Here is a 19,454-nt window from a genome sequence, read left to right as displayed (position 1 = left end):
AATACTGGGGGAAATGTCTTCATCCCATTCTGTATGGAAGTGGTAGGTTTTGGGGTTCTTTGTAATGCTACTGACTCTTGAACAAAGTATTGCATTGGAGGTTTGCCTACTTTAGGAGCCATGAAGGGAGCTGACAGGCCCTTCTTGATGTCACATTGACCCATTCTTTTTATATTTTAATTATATGTTTTTAGAGGCTTGTCATGTGGTCTACCTGCACACACTTGGTGATCTACTGGTAGATCACGATCTACCTTTTGGGCACCCCTGGTTTAAATGGTCAGAATGTGAGGGAACATACTTGATGAAGACGTCCATGATGGCCCGACACACCTCCACCCTGACGCTGTCCTTCTGGAACATGTCCAGGAACGGCAGGAAGCGCTCCTGGGGAGGACAGGAAGTAGTTGAGTTGACACGGTGCATGTGTCTCGGCGACAACTGGTGCAAGGAACACTGACCGTTGTGTCAACGCACCTGATCCAATTTAACTTCTTCGGTGCCATATTTAAAGTGGGACCTCTTATATTGCCGGTTCGCCAACAAAGGGTTAAAAAAATAGTGTGCACGCTGGTGCACACATTCGTGCACAGATCATGCACTATTGTGACGGTCCGCCCCTAACGCAACGCAATTCTCCCGTCACTTCATTCACAAAACGTTACTCCCATTCACAACTCCAGTCAGCCAATCGCCTCCCTTTCATCTCCGCAGCGCTGCAACGCGCGTCATGTTGAAATGAGGAAATCACTCACCGCTCTGGGGCTCTGTGTCTTGCAAACGACAGAAGCGGCGGTGTCCGTCTGTTTGTTATACAGCCTACACTCTACAGGTCGATCCTTCCTCACTACGGGGAGATAAAAAGTACGTCCGTGCCTTAGTTGACCGTGAGTAAAGTCCGCGTCGGCGAGGTGGTTAGCGGAGCGTCATCATCATCAGGATCGTTTGGAGCGTTGGAGCGGAGGCTACCCGCAGTACGAGGACGTCGGGGGAAGACGGTGAATACAGAACCCGGCCATTAATCCAGGTGGATTCGCCTTAACCTTCGCCACGGCACCGAGGTACTGTACGGTTTAACACTGCAGTGAGCGACAGTCTTTTGAAGAGGAAGCGTGAGCTAAAGGAGCGCCAACAGCTGAGTGGGGGGAGTTTCGTTGAGCGTCCCTTTTCTTTATTTCTTTGTTGGTCCTTTGGGGAATTCTTTATTTTGGAAACAAACTGAGTTGAATGAGAACAAACTGAACTGCGTGAAAGCAAACTGAACTGAACTATTTTTTGTTTAATAAATCCTGCGAAAGGTGTTTTTTTGTTGAAACAAAGACTCTGAGTGTTGTCCTTTTGAACTGCTTTATTATTGTTGTTTGGTCCATTTCAATGTGATTTGCTGCTGTGCATACAAGGTCATTGGTACATTTTGGTGTGTGGTATTTTGTAAAAGTACAAGTTTATGGGTTCATGATATGACTTGCATGTAATCCATGTAGAGGGTTGTCGCAAACTTTAACACTATTTAAAAAATTGTCGGATGAAAAGCCGGCTGGCACCCCAAGCAAAACTTTAAAGGGCAATCCGCTACACTATGCATGTGCATGCTTTTCACAGCTTTCAAACAAAAAAATCCGCTTGGAAATCCGTTCAGGCATTCAGGAGAAGGCAGCCCTTATGTTTTCTTCAAATGTAAACAAACATGGCTGCCATGTTTGAAAGATGGGGTTGGTATGGGGGTTAAACATGCAATTTCGCGATCGCGATCATGGCTAGTACACTGTTGGAGGTCCAAATTTTTTTTATTATTTTTTTAAAAAAGACGTCCAGAAGACGTCTGGCAGGGAGGTCCATAGTTAAAAATACGTTTTTATTATAGAAAACGTCTTTTTTGGCAGGGTATGAGTTAAAAGACATTTAAATTTGCGGTTGGTTATATGCAACTCAAGTAGGGATGGGACGATACGAAAATGTCATGTCACGATTATTGTGACCAAGGAAAATGTGATTTACGATATTATCGCGATAATCAAAATAACCCCAACATCCATTATCTTGCGGCAGAACACTTGCCCCCCAAAAAAAAAAGTTAATCTACAAGCTCACAACGCACTGCGTTGTGTCGCGTTTTGAGCTTGTAGATCGGCTATTTTTTTGGCAAAGAGAGTTGGTAGAAAGTGAAAAAAGAATGTATCAAGTACAGAGTGTTTTTTTTATCACAATAATAGAGGTTATCGTTCCACCCCTAAATTCAAGTCACGGAAAGTTGTGAATGTGATTTGGCTTCATTAGTGAGGCTTTAACCCATTTAGGCCTAAAATTATTGAATGCTTTAACCAGTGAAAAATAGCAGATATACAAGCTCACAGCGCGGCACCGAGTGCCGCGCTGCGAGCTTGTAGATCTGCTATTTTTGAAAAAGTCGTGAAAATGTGTGCCAATCTTTGAATATATGTATTTTCAAAGCGAACGGTGTAACTCAGATTTTGCTTCTGGGTGGTCCCTGGAACTAGATATTTTGAGATGGGGGTCCGTGGCCAAATAAATATCATTTTGGGGGTCCTTCACATGAAAAGGTTTGAGCACCACTGACATGGTAGTCTCTCGAGAACAGACTAACTGAGCTCCAGATAAGTGAAAAGGACCTTTTCTTTGACGATGGCTGGCCAGATTGTTGACATACAAACATCGTTTTTTCAAAAAAATCTTAGAAGGATTCAAAAGACACTTATGTAATCGGGTCAAAAATCTAATTTTCACGATTTTTCAAAAATAGCAGATCTACAAGCTCACAGCGCGGTGAGCTTGTATATCTGCTATTTTTCAAAGGTTAAAGCATACAATATTGCGTCATAATGTGTTCAGGCCTAAATGGGTTAAAACAAGCGCCCCCACTAACACGTTATTTTGGTATAATATACAGAGCTTACATTCCCTTGCTGAGTATGTAGGTAGACTGGTATCACCCATGGATTGTGGAGTTTTATAATGGGTAAAGTCACGCGCAATAACCCAAAACTGGGAAAGGATCTCTGTCATCTATTTAACATTTTTGCATTGGCTATTGAAAAATAGCAGACATACAAGCTCACAGAGCGATTAATTGTGCAGCTGGTAATCACTGTGATGGAAGTAGGGATGGGACGATAAGCGATATTATCGTTTATCGTGATTAAAAACACTCACCACCACGATACGATAATCGTATCGTACGATAATCGTATCATGGAGATTTCATTTATCGTGATATCGTCCTCCGTCATGCACAGGAATTCACCTTTTATTTGCCGAGCTGCATATCCTGTACAATTTAAACCCTCTATTGGTAAAAGGTACTTATAATATACAAACTTGATAGTCATTTTTTCACTCGCTACCAAATATCTTTGCAAAAAAATGGCGAACTACAAGCTTGTAAATCTGCTATTTTTTTGGCAAATCTTCCGCCCCAGGATAATGGATGTTGGGGGGATATTTTGATTATCGCGATTTACAATATTATATTGTAAATCGCGATTTCTTTTGTCACAATAATCATGATATGACATTTTCATATCGTCCCATCCCTAGATGGAGGAGAGTCCTTACCATGGAGAACAGCACAGAGAAGTCGTGGAAGTAGGTGAGAATCTTCCTGATGACTGACTGCAACTGTGAGACACAGACAAACACAACATGTACTGCAGCACTATAGATGGTTTCAGGTTGTAAATAATACACCACAGCCGTCCTGGAGCTTACAACAAAGTACCAACATGAACTGCCTACTTGTTACAACGGGACGTTTGGGGAGACAGCATTATCAACTGTTAGCTGTAGTTTGACTAGATTGCAAGATTTCTCACATGCCCCTCTTCTAGCGCCACCATGAGGTTGCCTTTAGCAGACAACATTAATGGACACTGCTCCTACAGATGTTTCCTACAATGCAACTTACAGGCTAATTTGTGTGTACATGCCACCTGGCGGGCACTTATCTCCCGATAAGGGAGTCTTATGCCCGTATCATAGTCGGGTCTGCGGTGGAAGGCTTTACACCGCGGTGTAGTCTTTTCGAGTCTTTTTGAGTCATGAAACTACGTCGTTACATCATTCCTCGCGGTGGAGAGCTTTCCACCGTGAGTCCCAACACATCTCTCTGTTTTTACTATCAGACAGGCAGGCTCTACACCCCATTCACTGATTGGTCGACCTGAACCGGTCTAGACGGGGTAAAGGACTTCACCGTGGGCCGTGACTATGATGGCCTGCACTTATTTTCTGACTTGAGGTGGAAAGCTTTCCACCTCAAATTTGCGGTGGATAGGTCTCCACCGTAGACTCTGATACGGGCTTTACTGGTTATTATTATGACTAGAAGCTCGGCCGCCCGGCACCCTGGCCAACTCGGGAACACTTTAAATAGGGACTGAATGCCCCGCCCTTTAAAGCAAACCCCATTATACCTGTTGTCATATGATCTGTTTTGACCATCTGTTTGAGTGCGTCCATTTATGCCCATATATGGAGATATCTGTCTGTCTACGTCCATTTTATGCCCATATATGGAGATCTCTGTAGGACCCGTTTTGACCATCTGTTTGCCTGGGTCCATTTATGCCCACATATGGAGTTATCTGTCTGTCTGCGTCCATTTTATGCCCATATATGGAGATCTCTGTAGGACCCGTTTTGACCATCTGTTTGCCTGTGTCCATTTATGCTCATATATGGAGATATCTGTATCTGTCTGCATCCATTTTATGCCCATATATGGAGATCTCTGTATCTGTTTGTCTGTGGAGATCTCTGTATCTGTCTGTGCCTCCGACTGTGTTGCAGACACAGTGCCCGTTCCCCCTTTAATGCAAACCCCATTATACCTGTCATAGGACCCGTTATGACCATATGTTTGCCTGTGTCCATTTATGCCCATTGACTCATGTGGTGTACGTGATGTCAGAGCCTTTTATGAAGTGTTTGCCTGTGTCCATTTTCTGTCTGTAGGCGTCCATTTTATACCCATGTATGGAGATCTCTGTAGGACCCGTATTGACCATCTGTTTGCCTGTGTCCATTTATGCTCATATATGGAGATATCTGTATCTGTCTATCTGCATCCATTTTATGCCCATATATGGAGATCTCTGTATCTGTTTGTCTGTGTCCCTTTATGCCCATTATGGAGATCTCTGTATCTGTCTGTGCCTCCGACTGTGTTCCCCCTTTAATGCAAACCCCATTATACCTGTTGTCATAGGACCCGTTTTGACCATCTGTTAGCCTGTGTCCATTTATACCCATTGATTCATGTGGCATACGTGATGTCAGAGCCTTTTATGAAGTGATGTCACAATGAGTCAGCGCTTGCGCCGATTTCCTCCGGAACAGCCTGATGTCAACAATCAGCTCCGCATAAGGAGATTCCGAATGTTTCGCGCCGGTTCGGGAAAAACGCGAGTCGGGTCGGGTCGAGGTCCGGCAATGCACTCCGCGCCGCGGCGGGGAACGCGCGTGCCGAATCTGAAGCTGGTGGGACGAATGGTTCTCGAGATACGCGGATTACATACACACACGCAGACAGAGATTTCTCGCATTTATAGTCGGCGACCTGGCCAACTCGGGAACGATGTAAATAGGGAATGAATGCCCCGCCCTTTAATGCAAACCCCATTATACCTGTTGTCATAGGACCCGTTTTGACCATCTGTTTGCCTGTGTCCATTTTATGTCCATATATGGAGATCACTGCAGATATAGTTCTGGGTCCATTTTATGCCCATATGCCCATATATGGAGATATCTGTCTATTTGCGTCCATTTTATGCCCATATATGGAGATCTCTGTATCTGTCTGTCTGTGTCCCTTTATGCCCGTATATGGAGATATCTGTTTATCTGCGTCCATTTTATGCCCATATATGAGATCTCTGTCGCTTTTTGTTTGTTTCTTCTTTAAGCAGAATACACAGCCTGCTTAAATCTGCATCATTCAAGATGCCCATATATGGAGATATCTGTCTATTTGCGTCCATTTTATGCCCATATATGGAGATCTCTGTATCTGTCTGTCTGTGTCCCTTTATGCCCGTATATGGAGATATCTGTTTATCTGCGTCCATTTTATGCCCATATATGAGATCTCTGTCGCTTTTTGTTTGTTTCTTCTTTAAGCAGAATACACAGCCTGCTTAAATCTGCATCATTCAAGTCATCCTCCCAGTCCCACGCTTTGTCGCTTGTCTTATGTTTGTCTTTGTCTCTTTTATTTTCTTTTTTGGAGCGGACCCCATGAATGCCCCACCCTTTAATGCAAACCCCAATATACCTGTTGTCATAGGACCCGTTTTGACCATCTGTTAGCCTTTGTCCCCACCCTTTAATGCAAACCACAATATACCTGTTGTCATAGGACCCGTTTTGACCATCTGTTTGCCTTTGTCCCCTTATGCCCATATATGGAGATCTCTGCACACACAGTACCGGTTGCGGAAAACTCTGATGTCAGACATCAGCTCCCCATTCGGGGATTCATTTTATGCCCATATCTGGAGAACGCGCGTGCCGGTGGAAGAACGGTTCTCGAGATTCACATACATACATACACATTCACCGAGATTTTTTGTTGACTCATGTGGCGTACGTGATGTCAGAGCCTTTTATGAAGTGATGTCACAATGAGTCAGCGATTGTGCCGATTTCCTCAGGAACAGCCTGATGTCAACAATCAGCTCCGCATAAGGAGATTCCGAACGTTTCGCGCCGTTTCGGAAAACCGCACATCGGGTCGGGTCGAGGCCCGGCACTGCACTCCGCGCCACGGCGGGGAACGCGCGTGCCGAATCTGAAGCCGGTGGGACGAACGGTTCTCGAGATACGCGGATTACATACACGCAGACAGACAGACACGCAGAGACTTCTCGCATTTATAGATAGATTATGCGCTGGCAGGATTGTCATATATTTCCACTTGAAAATCCATTTTGGATCAATCGGTTCTTTTCAGCTAGGGAGACCACTGTGGTGCGTTTGTCATACCTGAGGGTAAGCATCCTCGAAGGCACGGTCTGGGGTCATGTGTTTGATGATGTCAGCCAGAACAGTGTTGACCTCACGTTTCTGACAGAGAAAATAAACCAGAGAACCAGATGAACCAGACCGGAGAGAGATGAAGAGAGAGAGAGAGAGAGAGAGAGAGAGAGAGAGAGAGAGAGAGAGAGAGAGAGAGAGAGAGAGAGAGAGAGAGAGAGAGAGAGAGAGAGAGAGAGAGAGAGTGTGTGTGTGTGTGTGTGTGTGTGTGTGTGTGTGTGTGTGTGTGTGTGTGTGTGTGTGTGTGTGTGTGTGTGTGTGTGAGAGGGTGTGTGTGTGTGTGTGTGTGTGTGTGTGTGTGTGTGTGTGTGTGTGTGTGCGTGCGTGCGTGTGTGTGTGTACAGGATTGCAACAGATTTAAATCGATAAGGAGACAGACATAGCAATGGTTTTCATGATAAAACTAGGTGTCAAGAATCCAGCATTGCGCTCCACTTTGCTCACAGTAAAGTGCCGACAGGTAAACTCCACCCAGATCTCTGCACAGTTAATGTAGTCCTGAAACAAGACAGAAAATGTTCGACGTTAAACAAATTACTTGACATTAGGGTCATCATCGGATACATGCCTCCCATACAGTGAGGTTGGTTGATGTTACCTGTGGACTGCGGACTTTAGTGACGACCTTCCAGGCTTCGTTGAGGATGGGCAGCCTCTCTGCCTCTGGAGGATCGGCACAGGCCAGACTACGACCCAGAGAACCAAACAAAAGGTGCTGGAGAGAAGCGGGGAGGGGAGGACATTTTGTAGATAAATTGTTGATTTTATTTTATTTGCAGCCCCCTCTCCTCATTCTTCTTCTCTTTTGTTTCATGGAAATTAGGGCTGTCACAATTATGACATTTTACATAATTATCATCATCATACATAATCAAATAATTGCAATTAACTATTTAATTGTGAATTTGTCATTGACAATTACATTTCTGGTTGGCTTTTAGGCTTTGAAGTTGCACATGGCAATCACAACACATAACTTAAATATACAAAGAAATGACTGACATATTTGACAATTTTATACTTTTTTAGACTCATTTTATACTAAAAGAACATTGATAGTGGAGATAGCCGATCTAGAAGCTCACAAGCTTGTGTGAGCTTGTAGATCTGCCATTTCGACTACTTTTTGAAAGTGTTTGTAACTACAGTATATTGACATTTCTCAACATGGAAACGATTATGACGATTATGCAAAAATAATTGTGATTACCTCAACTAAGTGTGATTAGACGATTATGTCATAATTGTGACAGCCCTAATTAACTAAAACAAGGAGCTTGCACAATAACACATTGCAAACACCGTTTTACACCTGTAAACCTTTGATGTGACAATAAAGTCGGTTCTGATTCAGAAGAGAGGAGAGGAGATGGGAGGAGTGGAGATGGGATGTAAAAGGAAGAGCTAGCAACAGAAATGAGTCACCCAGATTATTATAATTATTTGTTATAGGTCCATGCACACACACGGTATTATTAAACCCAGCTTAGGGTACAACAAAGATCATATCGTCGGTGTCGGGTGGAAACCTTGTATCTCCAAGTTTCAAATGTGTACGTTCTTTCGCCAAGTAAAGCCCTGCTTCATCATACAAGGCTGATACAAGGCCGAACTACAAGCACACAAAGTGCGCTTATAGATCGGCTGTTTTCACTAGTTTAAAGGACAACTTAGTTTTTTTACAACAAGGGTTCATATTTTAGATTGTAATTAGAGAAAAGAAAAAGTGAGTGTTAAAATGTTTTCATTTGCTTCGTTCTATTGTTTTATCGCGTTTACCGTGCTAAAATGTGGGGCATGCGTACGCATGGGGCTAAATATGTCTTTTTAGACACAATAAGCCAGCAGTTCCTTTATTGCTATTTACAGTAACACTTCTAGCCCCCATAAGTCACATCCAACCATGAAAGGTTGCGTTGTATCTTGGGAATGACATATTTAGCCACTTGTACGCATGCCCCCAACCACTGAAATAAGAATCTCTAAAACAATAGAAAGTAGGAAATGAAAACATGTTAACACTCATCTTTTATATTCTTTAATTACATCTAAAATATGAACCCTTGTTGTAAAAAACTAAAGTTGTCCTTTAAATAATTTTTTAAAATGATAAATGCAAAACGAACAGTTTTGGACATACAAGGTTTTCCCCCGACTACGACGACATGCTGTATGTGTGAGAAGCGGCTAATAAGTGGTGTCCTGGAACCTTTGGGAAGCCGGCCTCGTCACAGTCTTTGATCATGGTGATGAAGTCGGTGGCTCTGGCTGCCACAAACTCCGCCCTGAACGCCCACATGACGGAGTTCAGCAGCAAGGCACTGTGGGAAGGACACACACAATAATGTATTTGTTCTTTTGTATACCTTTCTATTAGGGAGAGCTGCTGTGTTTAGGGCTGTCACCATTGTGACATTTTACATGACGATTAATTGACCGATCGCTATGCCCCTCCTAAAGCCGTCCTTGCCCAATGCCACGTTAGCGACAGGTTACTAAGGCGGGTGCCTTGGCAAGCTGCCATGGCGGCGTGCAGACTGCAGAGGAGAAGCCAGCTGTCAAAATCCCATGTTAAACCTGCCACAAACGCACGTCCAGGAAGAAAACAATAGCCTATACTAAAGTCAGATTAACATACAGTACACAAGTGTTACCAGTTATATTTTCTCATGAAGTGGTCCTAAATTATTCCTGTGGGTTTGTAGGTCAGTGCAATCCGTTCTGTTTTTGTTTCAGTGTTTGTGACACGGAGCGAGTGGGTGGGACGTTCGCGAACGAATCGAGTCTTTTGAACGGCTCTTTGAAATGAACGATATGATTCGGTTCACAGTAGGGAGCCGTTCCTTTCTAATGAACAGTGGTGGGAAAAGTACTAAATATCTTTACTTAGGTAAACATATCAATACTGCAATCAAGTTTGGAATGTTATTAATGTACTTGAGTAAAAGTAAAATAGTATTGGTATCAATATGTACTTAAAGTACCAATATTAGAACGTAGACTACTCATTATGCAGAATGTCGTGTTTCACAGGTTTTCCAATGAGTAAAATGTAGAAAAATCATTTGCAAATAGCCGATCTACAAGCTCACAATGCATCGCAACGTGACACATTGTGAGCTTGTAGATCACCTATTTTCAAATGCCAGAAATGTATCCAATGGCCAAAATGTATAGGCCTATTTGGGTGGAAGTGATTTGCAATCATAATCAAAATCTACAAAGTAACCAGTAACTAAAATGAGCCAGTCTTTTGAACGGCTCTTTGAAAGGAACGGATCTCAGAGTCAGAGATCCGGCTCACTTCAAAGAACCATAAATCCCATCTCTATCTAGCAGCCAGACTCGCGGTACACCGATGCGCGCCGCCATGGCAGCTTGCCAAGTCAGCTGCGTTAGTAACCTGTTGCTAACTTGGCATTGGACAAGGACGGCTTTAGGAGGGGCATAGCGATTCGGTTCAATTGTCACTCAAATCATTTTTGATTAACCATTTCACTCTTTGTCAAGTCCCACCCCATGTCGTTCTGTTACTAGGTGGGACAACAAAGCCAGGGAAGAATATTTTTATAATGGAAGTGAATGGGAAAAAGGTCCCACCCCACGTCGTTTTCATAGCCTCATTATTGCTATTTAAAGTGCCAAAAGAAAAACATCTACGTGATGTTACTAAAAAGGAACACAAAAGTGCAGTAGTTACATTGCAAAACAGGGGTTTTCCCCCGAAAATACATGTTTTAATTAGTTTAATCCTCTGAAACAGGCAGAGGACAGAGAAAGAGAGAGAGCACAGTGCATCTTGGGTGACTCGCAATGACCAGGACGTTGTGGAACTATAATCTTGCCCTCAACATAAAATGTATTTTAATTGTAATTCTGCCCTTTTAAAATATATGTACCCAATCGAATCTCTTAGTTACAAATATTAAGTAAGCAAGAGGCGAACATTGTGAAAATAGCTGATCTACATGCTCACAACGCCTCGCGTTTTATTTATCTGCGGAACCGAGTCACATTAAATGTAATATCTACAATTCCAAGTGCTTGTCAGGGTGGGGGTCCCCAGTTCAAATTATGGTATAGAGCATTAACAAATTCATCCACCAGGGGCATGACAACTCATTCTTATGACTTCCTATCTAGTCAACTAAGTCAAGCTTTATAAACTACTGTATATATTTTTGAAAGGGAAAACAATAAAAATATAAAAAAGCAAATATTTGACTTTGGTGAACAACGTCGAATAGTGACTTTGATATTCGAATATTCAAATAGTTGGTGAATGCCCTACTTCCATGATGTTTGTCAACAACTAACACGCACTGGAATTCAACCACAAACTATTGTCTTTAACTGGTCCAGGTTGGTACCAGTATTGTTAGCAGTACTTGGTAGGAGTCAGTACAGTGAACCACTCACTTGTTTCCCAGTTTCTTACATCTCTCCATCATCTCCGTCAGAAGAGGCTGGAAGATAAAACAACATAAACACATATAAAACGTGTTGTGTGCAGAGGTGGAAAAAGTGTCTTAAGTAAACGTATCAATACTGCAATATAGAAATACTCTGTCTGTGTACTATAGTACCAAAAGAAAAAGTATAAAATATGACTAATACTAAATGTTTCATATAGATCATCATATAGATTATATATTATAGATTATAGATCAGCTAGTTTCAGAATGCATTGCAACACGTTGTACGACGAAGTGAAAGTCCGGCTTGACTGCGGAGTTGAGTCGCTTTTTTGCAAGGAGCGTTTCTCTTTCTTTCTTTTTCTCTCTCCCCCTCCCCCTCCCTCTCTCTTTCTTTGTCAAGACTCGGTGGTTCAATCTAGCATAGAAAGATCCGGGGATCAATTGGTTTATAATCAGCGTCAGATTAAGTTTATTCTTATTGCATGCACCGTTTCACATGACCACTGAGCTCCCTCTTTCTGTCTCATTCATGTTACAAAACCTGTCGCGTCGCTACCTTCTCCGTGAGAGAGAGAGATGACGGGTGAATTACTGATGACTGGTAAAGTGAGCATCACTCTGTATGGAGAGAAAAGAGAGAGAGGCGGGGGGGAGGGGAGGAGTGACTGGTAAAGTGACCATCGCTTTAGAGAGAGAGAGAGAGAGAGAGAGAGAGAGAGAGAGAGAGAGAGAGAGAGAGAGAGAGAGAGAATCGCGTCTTTGGGCAAAGAAATAAGAGTAGTGGTGGGAAAAGTTCTCAGATCTTTACTCAAGTAAAAGTATCAATACTATAATGCAGAAATATTCAGAATTTACTTGATTAAAAGTATACAAGTATTTCCATCAAAATGTACTTAAAGTAAACATAGAAATAAGTAGGCCTACTCATGAAGTAGGCATCTTTCATTATTCATTTCATGTTTTCAAAATGTATAGGCTATAAAATAATACTTTGAAAATAGCAGATCTACAAGCTCACAGCGTAGTGGAGTAAAAATATTAGAAATACTCGAACAAATACCTCAAAATTATACTTAAGTAGAGTACTTAAGTAAATGTACTTAATTACTTTATACCAGTGGTTCTCAAACTGTGGGGTCTCCAAATTATATTTTGGGGTCCCCAGATGATTAGCTTAATGTCATTTTATTTGTTTATTTTGGGGGGTCACAGCCTAAAAAGGTTTGAGAACCCCTGCTTTAAATACCATTCATGAGTTATGAGTATTATTAGATCTACTGGCTTGAAGGTCTGTCTTAATGTGAAATGTGTTTTAAATATTGACAGACAGTTGACAGCTAGTGGGGAGTGGTTTGGGGAGTGTGGTTAGAGGTGGGGTTAACTACTATGTCACTCCCATTTTCTGGGACCTGAAAAGGTGTTAAAATAGAGAAACCTTTCAAGGGCATTTTCTTTGCTTTGGTGTTTCTGGACTTACAAGTTTCAAATGACCGTATCTTCTTCAAATTTTGTCAAATTTCTAATAATGATACATCATATGAAAGCTTAGATTCTGTACTTTCGGAAAATGTGAAAAGTAGAAAAATGACCATGGCCCCGTTGTGTCTGAAAACACCACGAGCGGTCACATATAAGCAAAGTAACTAGTAACTAAAGTTTTCAAATAATTGCAGTGGAGTAAAAGTACAATACTTGGATCCGAGAGGTAGTGAAAACTGGAAATGCGTGCGTGCTAGTGCGTGTGTTTGTGTGTGTGTGCGTGCTCCGTACATCGGGTGCCCTGTACGCCACACACTGCAGGATCCAGTGGATGGCGGGGGAGTAGAGGGTCAGATAGACGGGGATCTCCACGCGCTGCAGCACCAGCTGGTTCTGGACGCTGTCCCCGTGGATCTGACGGAAGGTCCCCAGCAGGTCAAAGAAGTTCCTGTTCAGGCTGTCCTTCAGCTGGGGGGCCACCTCCATACCCACCTGGAGAGAGAGAGAGAGAGAGAGAGAGAGAGAGAGAGAGAGAGAGAGAGAGAGAGAGAGAGAGAGAGCGCCAAAACAAAGAAAAATCTTGACTAGGTACAGACTCAGTGAGCACAGTCTTGCAATTGAAAAAAGGACGTCATAGGCATACCTGGCTCCCTAGAGAAAACAGACTTTGCACCCATTGCACACAAAATGAAATGGAAAACTGAGCTACACTTCCTAACCACATGTCCACTGTACCAAGACATCAGAGACATACTTCCCACAGATCATAACCACACAAGGAGAGTTTGAAAACATGACCAATGATGAAAAACTCCCATACCTGCTGGGTGGAGTAAAACAATGTGCAAACACAGCAGCAAGATTCGTGAGCTGCTGTGATAGGAGAAGGATATCAAATGGAACCCAACCACCTTAAAAAACAACGTATATATCCCTGCTCTGCCTGCATGTAACCTTGATGCAAGAAAACTGTTTTCACCTGTACATATTTTGTTCTGATTGTATTGTATATTGTATTGTGCTTTGGCAATGTAAACATATGTTTTCTCATGCCAATAGAGCCCTTTGAATTGAAATTGGGAGAGAGAGAGAGAGAGAGAGAGAGAAACAGCAAGAGTGAACCCATTTAGACCTGCATCCGTGTCACTCTAGATTTTAAACACTTCCACTGTCATGTTTTATTTTAACTATTGAAAAAAAATTGCAGATGTACAAACTCGAGCTTGTAGATCTGCTATTTTTGAAAAATCAGGGGGTCCTCAAAATCTTCCAATCCTTTTTTATATGAACAACTTGAACTCTGGTGTCCATATTCTGAGAACTTTAGCCAAAAATAGCAGATCTAGAAGCTCACAGTGAGCTTGTAGATCGGCTATTTTCGGCAAATAGCTTTGGTGTAGAGGCGCCGGAGCCGGAGATTAGCTGTACACAAACTCGGAGGACGGACGGGCGCACGGACGGACAGGGGCGAAAACATACTCTCCCCCCCTGCCTTCAGCTGGTGGAGACAATTAATTAATAATTATAATTAATTATTTGAGTGCAAATATATAATATATTACATTTTCTGTGTTTTGAGTAAGAAAGACTAACTAATGTTACAATAGATACGACTGTAAACACATCTTGGTGAAACACAATGTTCTCCCCAATAATAATTGTGATAAATACGAGACTTGTGGACAAAGTCCAGCTGAGCAGAGACTCACCCTACAGAGATAGGCTCGGGCATACACGGCTACCAGAGGGTCTCCGATACCCCGGATCATAGCTGTCAGTCGAGGAAGGGTCTCCTGGATGCCCCTGTAGCAGAGGAGCAAAACTGATCATCGATACATACAATATATCGTCGTTGTCGGGTGGAAACCTCGTATGTCCAAAACCGTTCGTTTAGCATTTTTTCATTTAAGAAAAGATTTAAACTAGTGAAAACAGCCGATCTACAAGCACACAATGCCTCGCGGTGCGAGGCGTTGTGTGCTTGTAGATCTGCTGTTTTCACTACTTTTGTGCGACGGCCTTGTGCGATGAAGCAGGGCTTTACTTTGTGAAAAAAAAACATACAAATTTGAAACTTGGAGATACGAGGTTTCCACCCGACAACGACGATATACTGTTTAAATATATATATTTTTAAAACATCATGGTTGAGGCAACACATTGTCGCTACACGGGTTTGATAGTTTGACGTCCCATTAGTCTGACGTGCAGTTAGGGTTAGGCTTAAGCACCGTCGGACTAATGACAACCGCCTCTACCGATAAACAAGCTGAATGAATGAATGCTGTCTCAGATCATAATAAAATAATAAAAATGATTGCTAGTCCACAGCCAAGCCATTCTGGCCCGGCTGGGAAAGTGTTAAAGGACACAATTGTTTGTTTTACAACAAGGGTTCATATTTTAGATAATAATAATGTAATTAGAGATCACTAAAATCACTATTGTTTTAGTGATTTTAGTATTTTGATTTCATATTTAGTACAAGTGGCTAAATATGTCTTTTTAGACACAATAAGCCGGAAATGTCTTTGTTACCATTTACACCAGTCACATCTGCCCATGAAAGATTGTGATGCATCTTGGGAATGGGCTTATTGTGTCTAAAAATACATATTTAACCTGGGGTTGGGGGGGGAGCCCCCAACCCCAGGTTGGGGGCTCCCGCCCCCAACCTGGGGGCATGCATGCAAATCAAAATCATTAAAATAGCTAAAACGATAGAAGTAAATGAAAATATTTTAACACTCATCTTTTCTTTTCTCTAATGACTATCTAAAATATGAACCCTTGTTGTAAAAAAAACAAAGCTGTCCTTTAACTTGATGCTTCACCAACTGGGAAGAATGCATGAAGACTGTCATCAACTAAAAAAAAGGATTGTGTTTGTTCTGGTGCCAAATCCCACATGAGGGTCAGAGGCTCTGAACCATGGTTCCCCAATAGGCGGCCCACGGGCCATTCGGGGCCCGCGGGGGGCTACTGTCTGGCCCACACCAACCCCAGTAATAATGGTAGTATAAGAGCAGCAACAACACTAGTATATCGTCATTGGTGGGTGGAAACCTTGTATGTATGTATTTATCATCTAAGAAATTTACTAAACTAGTGAAAACAGCCGATCTACAAGCACACAACGCCTCGCATTGCGAGGCGTTGTGTGCTTGTAGATCTGCATTGCGAGGCGTTGTGTGCTTGTAGATCTGTTGTTTTCACTAGTTTTGTGCGACGATCTTGTATAATGAAGCAGGGCTTTGCTTTACCAAAAAACATACACATTTGAAACTTGGAGATATGAGGTTTATGCCCGACAGTGACGATATCTGAACTGTCGCTGGAGTAGTGGGAACGCCACCGTCACCCCCTGCAATGTTGTGGCCCTCTGCTTGGTACCCTTGGCCTAGACATAATTCGGCCCTTGGGGAAAACTATTTGGGGAACCCTGCTCAGCAGAGGACCAACCTTTATGGACGAACAGACTGAGAATAACTTACGTCTTATTCAGGAAACGATTGCACTTCAGGATGGCTGCTTCAACGTATCTGTGAAACTCGAGTCAAAGATTCTAACTTAGCGTTTAAATTGGTGGACTTGCACAACGGATCCACCGCTAAGCTTCCTCACAGAATAATAATGTGTTTATTATTACTCCTACAGGACATTATTAGTATAATTAAACTGTAATGTATGTGATCGTCTATAACAGCAGTGGGCAACTTTGATGATGGAGAGGGCCACTATATTTCCACACTCACTCCAGTGGTCTACAACCTCTCATCAAAGGTTGTAGTTCTGCGTTTTTTGTTTTTTTTTAGTCATTCAACTATAGTACTAGTACTTGTGGGGCGGCATAGCTCAGGGGTAGAGAAACCGTTATTAGAGCACGAAGGGTTCCCGAACGGTTCCCAGTTCGAATCCGGGCTCCCCCTGAGTTAATGTCGAAGGGTCCTTGGGCAAGACTCTGAACCCCACATTGCTCCCGGTGAGTAGGTTGGTGCCTTGCATGGTTTCCTCCGCCACCGGTGTATGAATGTGTGCGTGAATGGGTGAATGTAATGCACAATCTCTGTAAAGCGCTTTGGATAAAACAAAGCGCTATATAAATGCACCATTTACCATTTTACTAGTACTAATATAGATAGAAGTAATTAAAGCAGGTCATGTTTGCATATTTGGAATTGAAACAGCTGAAATCAATAACATATCAATTCAGTATTCCGATATTAATGTGGCCCCCGGGACGCCAGTTGCCCATGTACGGTCTATGATCAGAAGGATACAGTCGAGGGATGAGTTCTCTGATGGAGGCGATCTTGAAGAACCAGTTGAGACAGGTTTCTTTGGCCGTGTCGTTCACGTCTTCAGCTGAGAAAGAGTCTGACGACAGAAGATAAAGACCTGGGTGGTAGGGCTGTCACGATTATGACATTTATACATGACGATTAATTGTCACTCAAATAATTGCGATTAACAATTTAATTGTGTTTTTGTCATTGACATTTACATTTCCGTTTGGTTTTTAGGCTTTGAAGTTGCAAATGGTAGATATGACACATAACCTAAATATACAAAGAAATTACTGACATACTGTATTTGACAACTTTATACTTAAAAAAGAACATTGATAGTGGAGATAGCCGATCTAAAAGCTCACAACGCGCCGCATGTGAGCTTGTAGATCGTCTATTTCCACTATTTTACTATTTTTGACTTTGAAAAAAATACAAATATGAACATTTTTCTACATGGAAACGATTATGAAAAATAATCACGATCATGTCAAATAATTGTGATTAGACGATTATGTATTTAATTGTGACAACCCTACTGTGTTTTCATTTATCTCTGACAACCAAGGATAGGCCTCAGGGCTAATTTACCGTACTCATGATTTAGATGTGAAGCGTTCAGCACTCAGGATTGTACAGTGCACCGCCAGCACAGTCTATAGCTCCCAGCGAACACAGACACACCACGTGAACCGAGTGTTTCCTGGAGGAAGAGTGTGTGTGTTCTTACCTGGCAGAGGCTGTGGATCAGAACACATGGTCCAGATTCTATCATACACCAGCCGACCTAAGAGACAGGATGGAGATCACAGTCAATGTTGGTATTTAATAACCCATTCAGAACAGGTACACAGTATTGTGTATCATTATTTTATGCTTTAACTATTGAAAAATAGCAGATATACAAGCTCACAGCGCGGCACCGAGTGCCGCGCTGCGAGCTTGTAGATCTGCTATTTTTGAAAAATCGTGAAAATTAGATTTTTGACCCGATTACATAAGTGTCTTTTGAATCCTTCTAAGATTTTTTGAAAAACCGATGTTTGTATGTCAACAATCTGGCCAGCCATCGTCAAAGAAAAGGTCCTTTTCACTTAACTGGAGCTCAGTTAGTCTGTTCTTGAGAGACTACTATGTCAGTGGTGCTCAAACCTTTTCATGTGAAGGACCCCCAAAATTATATTTATTTGGCCACGGACCCCCATCTCAAAATATGTAGTTCCAGGGACCACCCAGAAGCAAAATTTGAGTTACAAACGTTCGCTTTGAAAAATACATATATTCAAAGATTTGCACACATTTTCATGACTTTTTCAAAAATAGCAGATCTACAAGCTCACAGCGCGGCACTCGGTGCCGCGCTGTGAGCTTGTATATCTGCTATTTTTCAATAGTTAAAGCATAAAATATTGCGTCATATTGTGTTCAGGCCTAAATGGGTTAACAAAAACACTGAAGGCCAGCAATACTGTACGTATGTATACAATTCCATTTCACCAGTCTATGGAGCAGTTTTCACCTGTCAGCCCTCAAGACTGTTACAAGACAAAACCATAGACTGTAGAAAAATATGGACGATGCGAAGCCATTGGTTTCTATGCAGCGCAAATGGCCCTTTTCGACCCCTTGGAATGGGTGTCGCCGTCATAGAATTGTAAAGGCATCAGAGATGCTATTGGCTGCCAACGGTCACGTGCAACCGCAGGGATACATGGGAGAATGTGGTCGGAGCCTCCCGAAATACAGCACACGAAGAAGAACACAGCCGGCTGGTATCAGTTTAGTTGGCCACCCCCCCCCCCCCCCCCCCCCACAACTTTATCATTTATTTTAAAATAAATTGGACCACATTTCGACAAAACGAATATGATGGTGATTGAAAGGCAATTTTTAACTAGCGATAGGAACCATAAAGTATTCATGAAAATGTTAATTAAGGTTAGAACACGAAAGGGGAAAATGAATGGGATCCAATGGAGAACAATTCTTTTTGCGATCGGCCGGGGGGAAAACAGCGCAACTAGCGGCCAATCATAGGAAGTTTTAGTTCCGTATTGGAGTCATTTTAAATTGGCAGAACTATTCCCCTGGACAAAACAGGTGCCGAGCCCTGTCATGTCAGTCTTGGTGACAACGCCATTATCTGACTGAATACACTTCCAACGCCGCTGCATTTGGCACTGGCGCTAAGCATAAATGTATATGTTTGATATCT

The 19,454-nt window shown here is 42.3% G+C and overlaps 1 protein-coding gene across 2 annotated transcripts in view; it reads right to left on the bottom strand.

The window, feature by feature from the left end:
- Window positions 1-19,454, bottom strand: part of vps35l (VPS35 endosomal protein sorting factor like) — a 55,909-nt gene that overhangs the window by 20,728 nt on the left and 15,727 nt on the right. For both annotated transcript variants that reach the window (XM_080747964.1, XM_080747965.1), the window contains exons 9-20: window positions 17,970-18,026; window positions 17,231-17,327; window positions 16,445-16,492; window positions 14,660-14,753; window positions 13,242-13,442; window positions 11,473-11,519; window positions 9,263-9,374; window positions 7,652-7,768; window positions 7,498-7,551; window positions 7,003-7,083; window positions 3,574-3,636; window positions 302-387 (exon numbers count right to left, since the gene is read on the bottom strand). In XM_080747964.1, the coding sequence (XP_080604090.1) occupies window positions 302-387; window positions 3,574-3,636; window positions 7,003-7,083; window positions 7,498-7,551; window positions 7,652-7,768; window positions 9,263-9,374; window positions 11,473-11,519; window positions 13,242-13,442; window positions 14,660-14,753; window positions 16,445-16,492; window positions 17,231-17,327; window positions 17,970-18,026 (1,057 nt within the window). The remainder of the gene's footprint in view (window positions 1-301; window positions 388-3,573; window positions 3,637-7,002; window positions 7,084-7,497; window positions 7,552-7,651; window positions 7,769-9,262; window positions 9,375-11,472; window positions 11,520-13,241; window positions 13,443-14,659; window positions 14,754-16,444; window positions 16,493-17,230; window positions 17,328-17,969; window positions 18,027-19,454) is intronic.

This window comes from Nannobrachium achirus, assembly GCF_963921795.1.
Source record: "Nannobrachium achirus genome assembly, chromosome: 18".
NCBI lineage: Eukaryota > Metazoa > Chordata > Actinopteri > Myctophiformes > Myctophidae > Nannobrachium > Nannobrachium achirus.
This window is presented reverse-complemented; position numbering and strand designations above follow the sequence as displayed.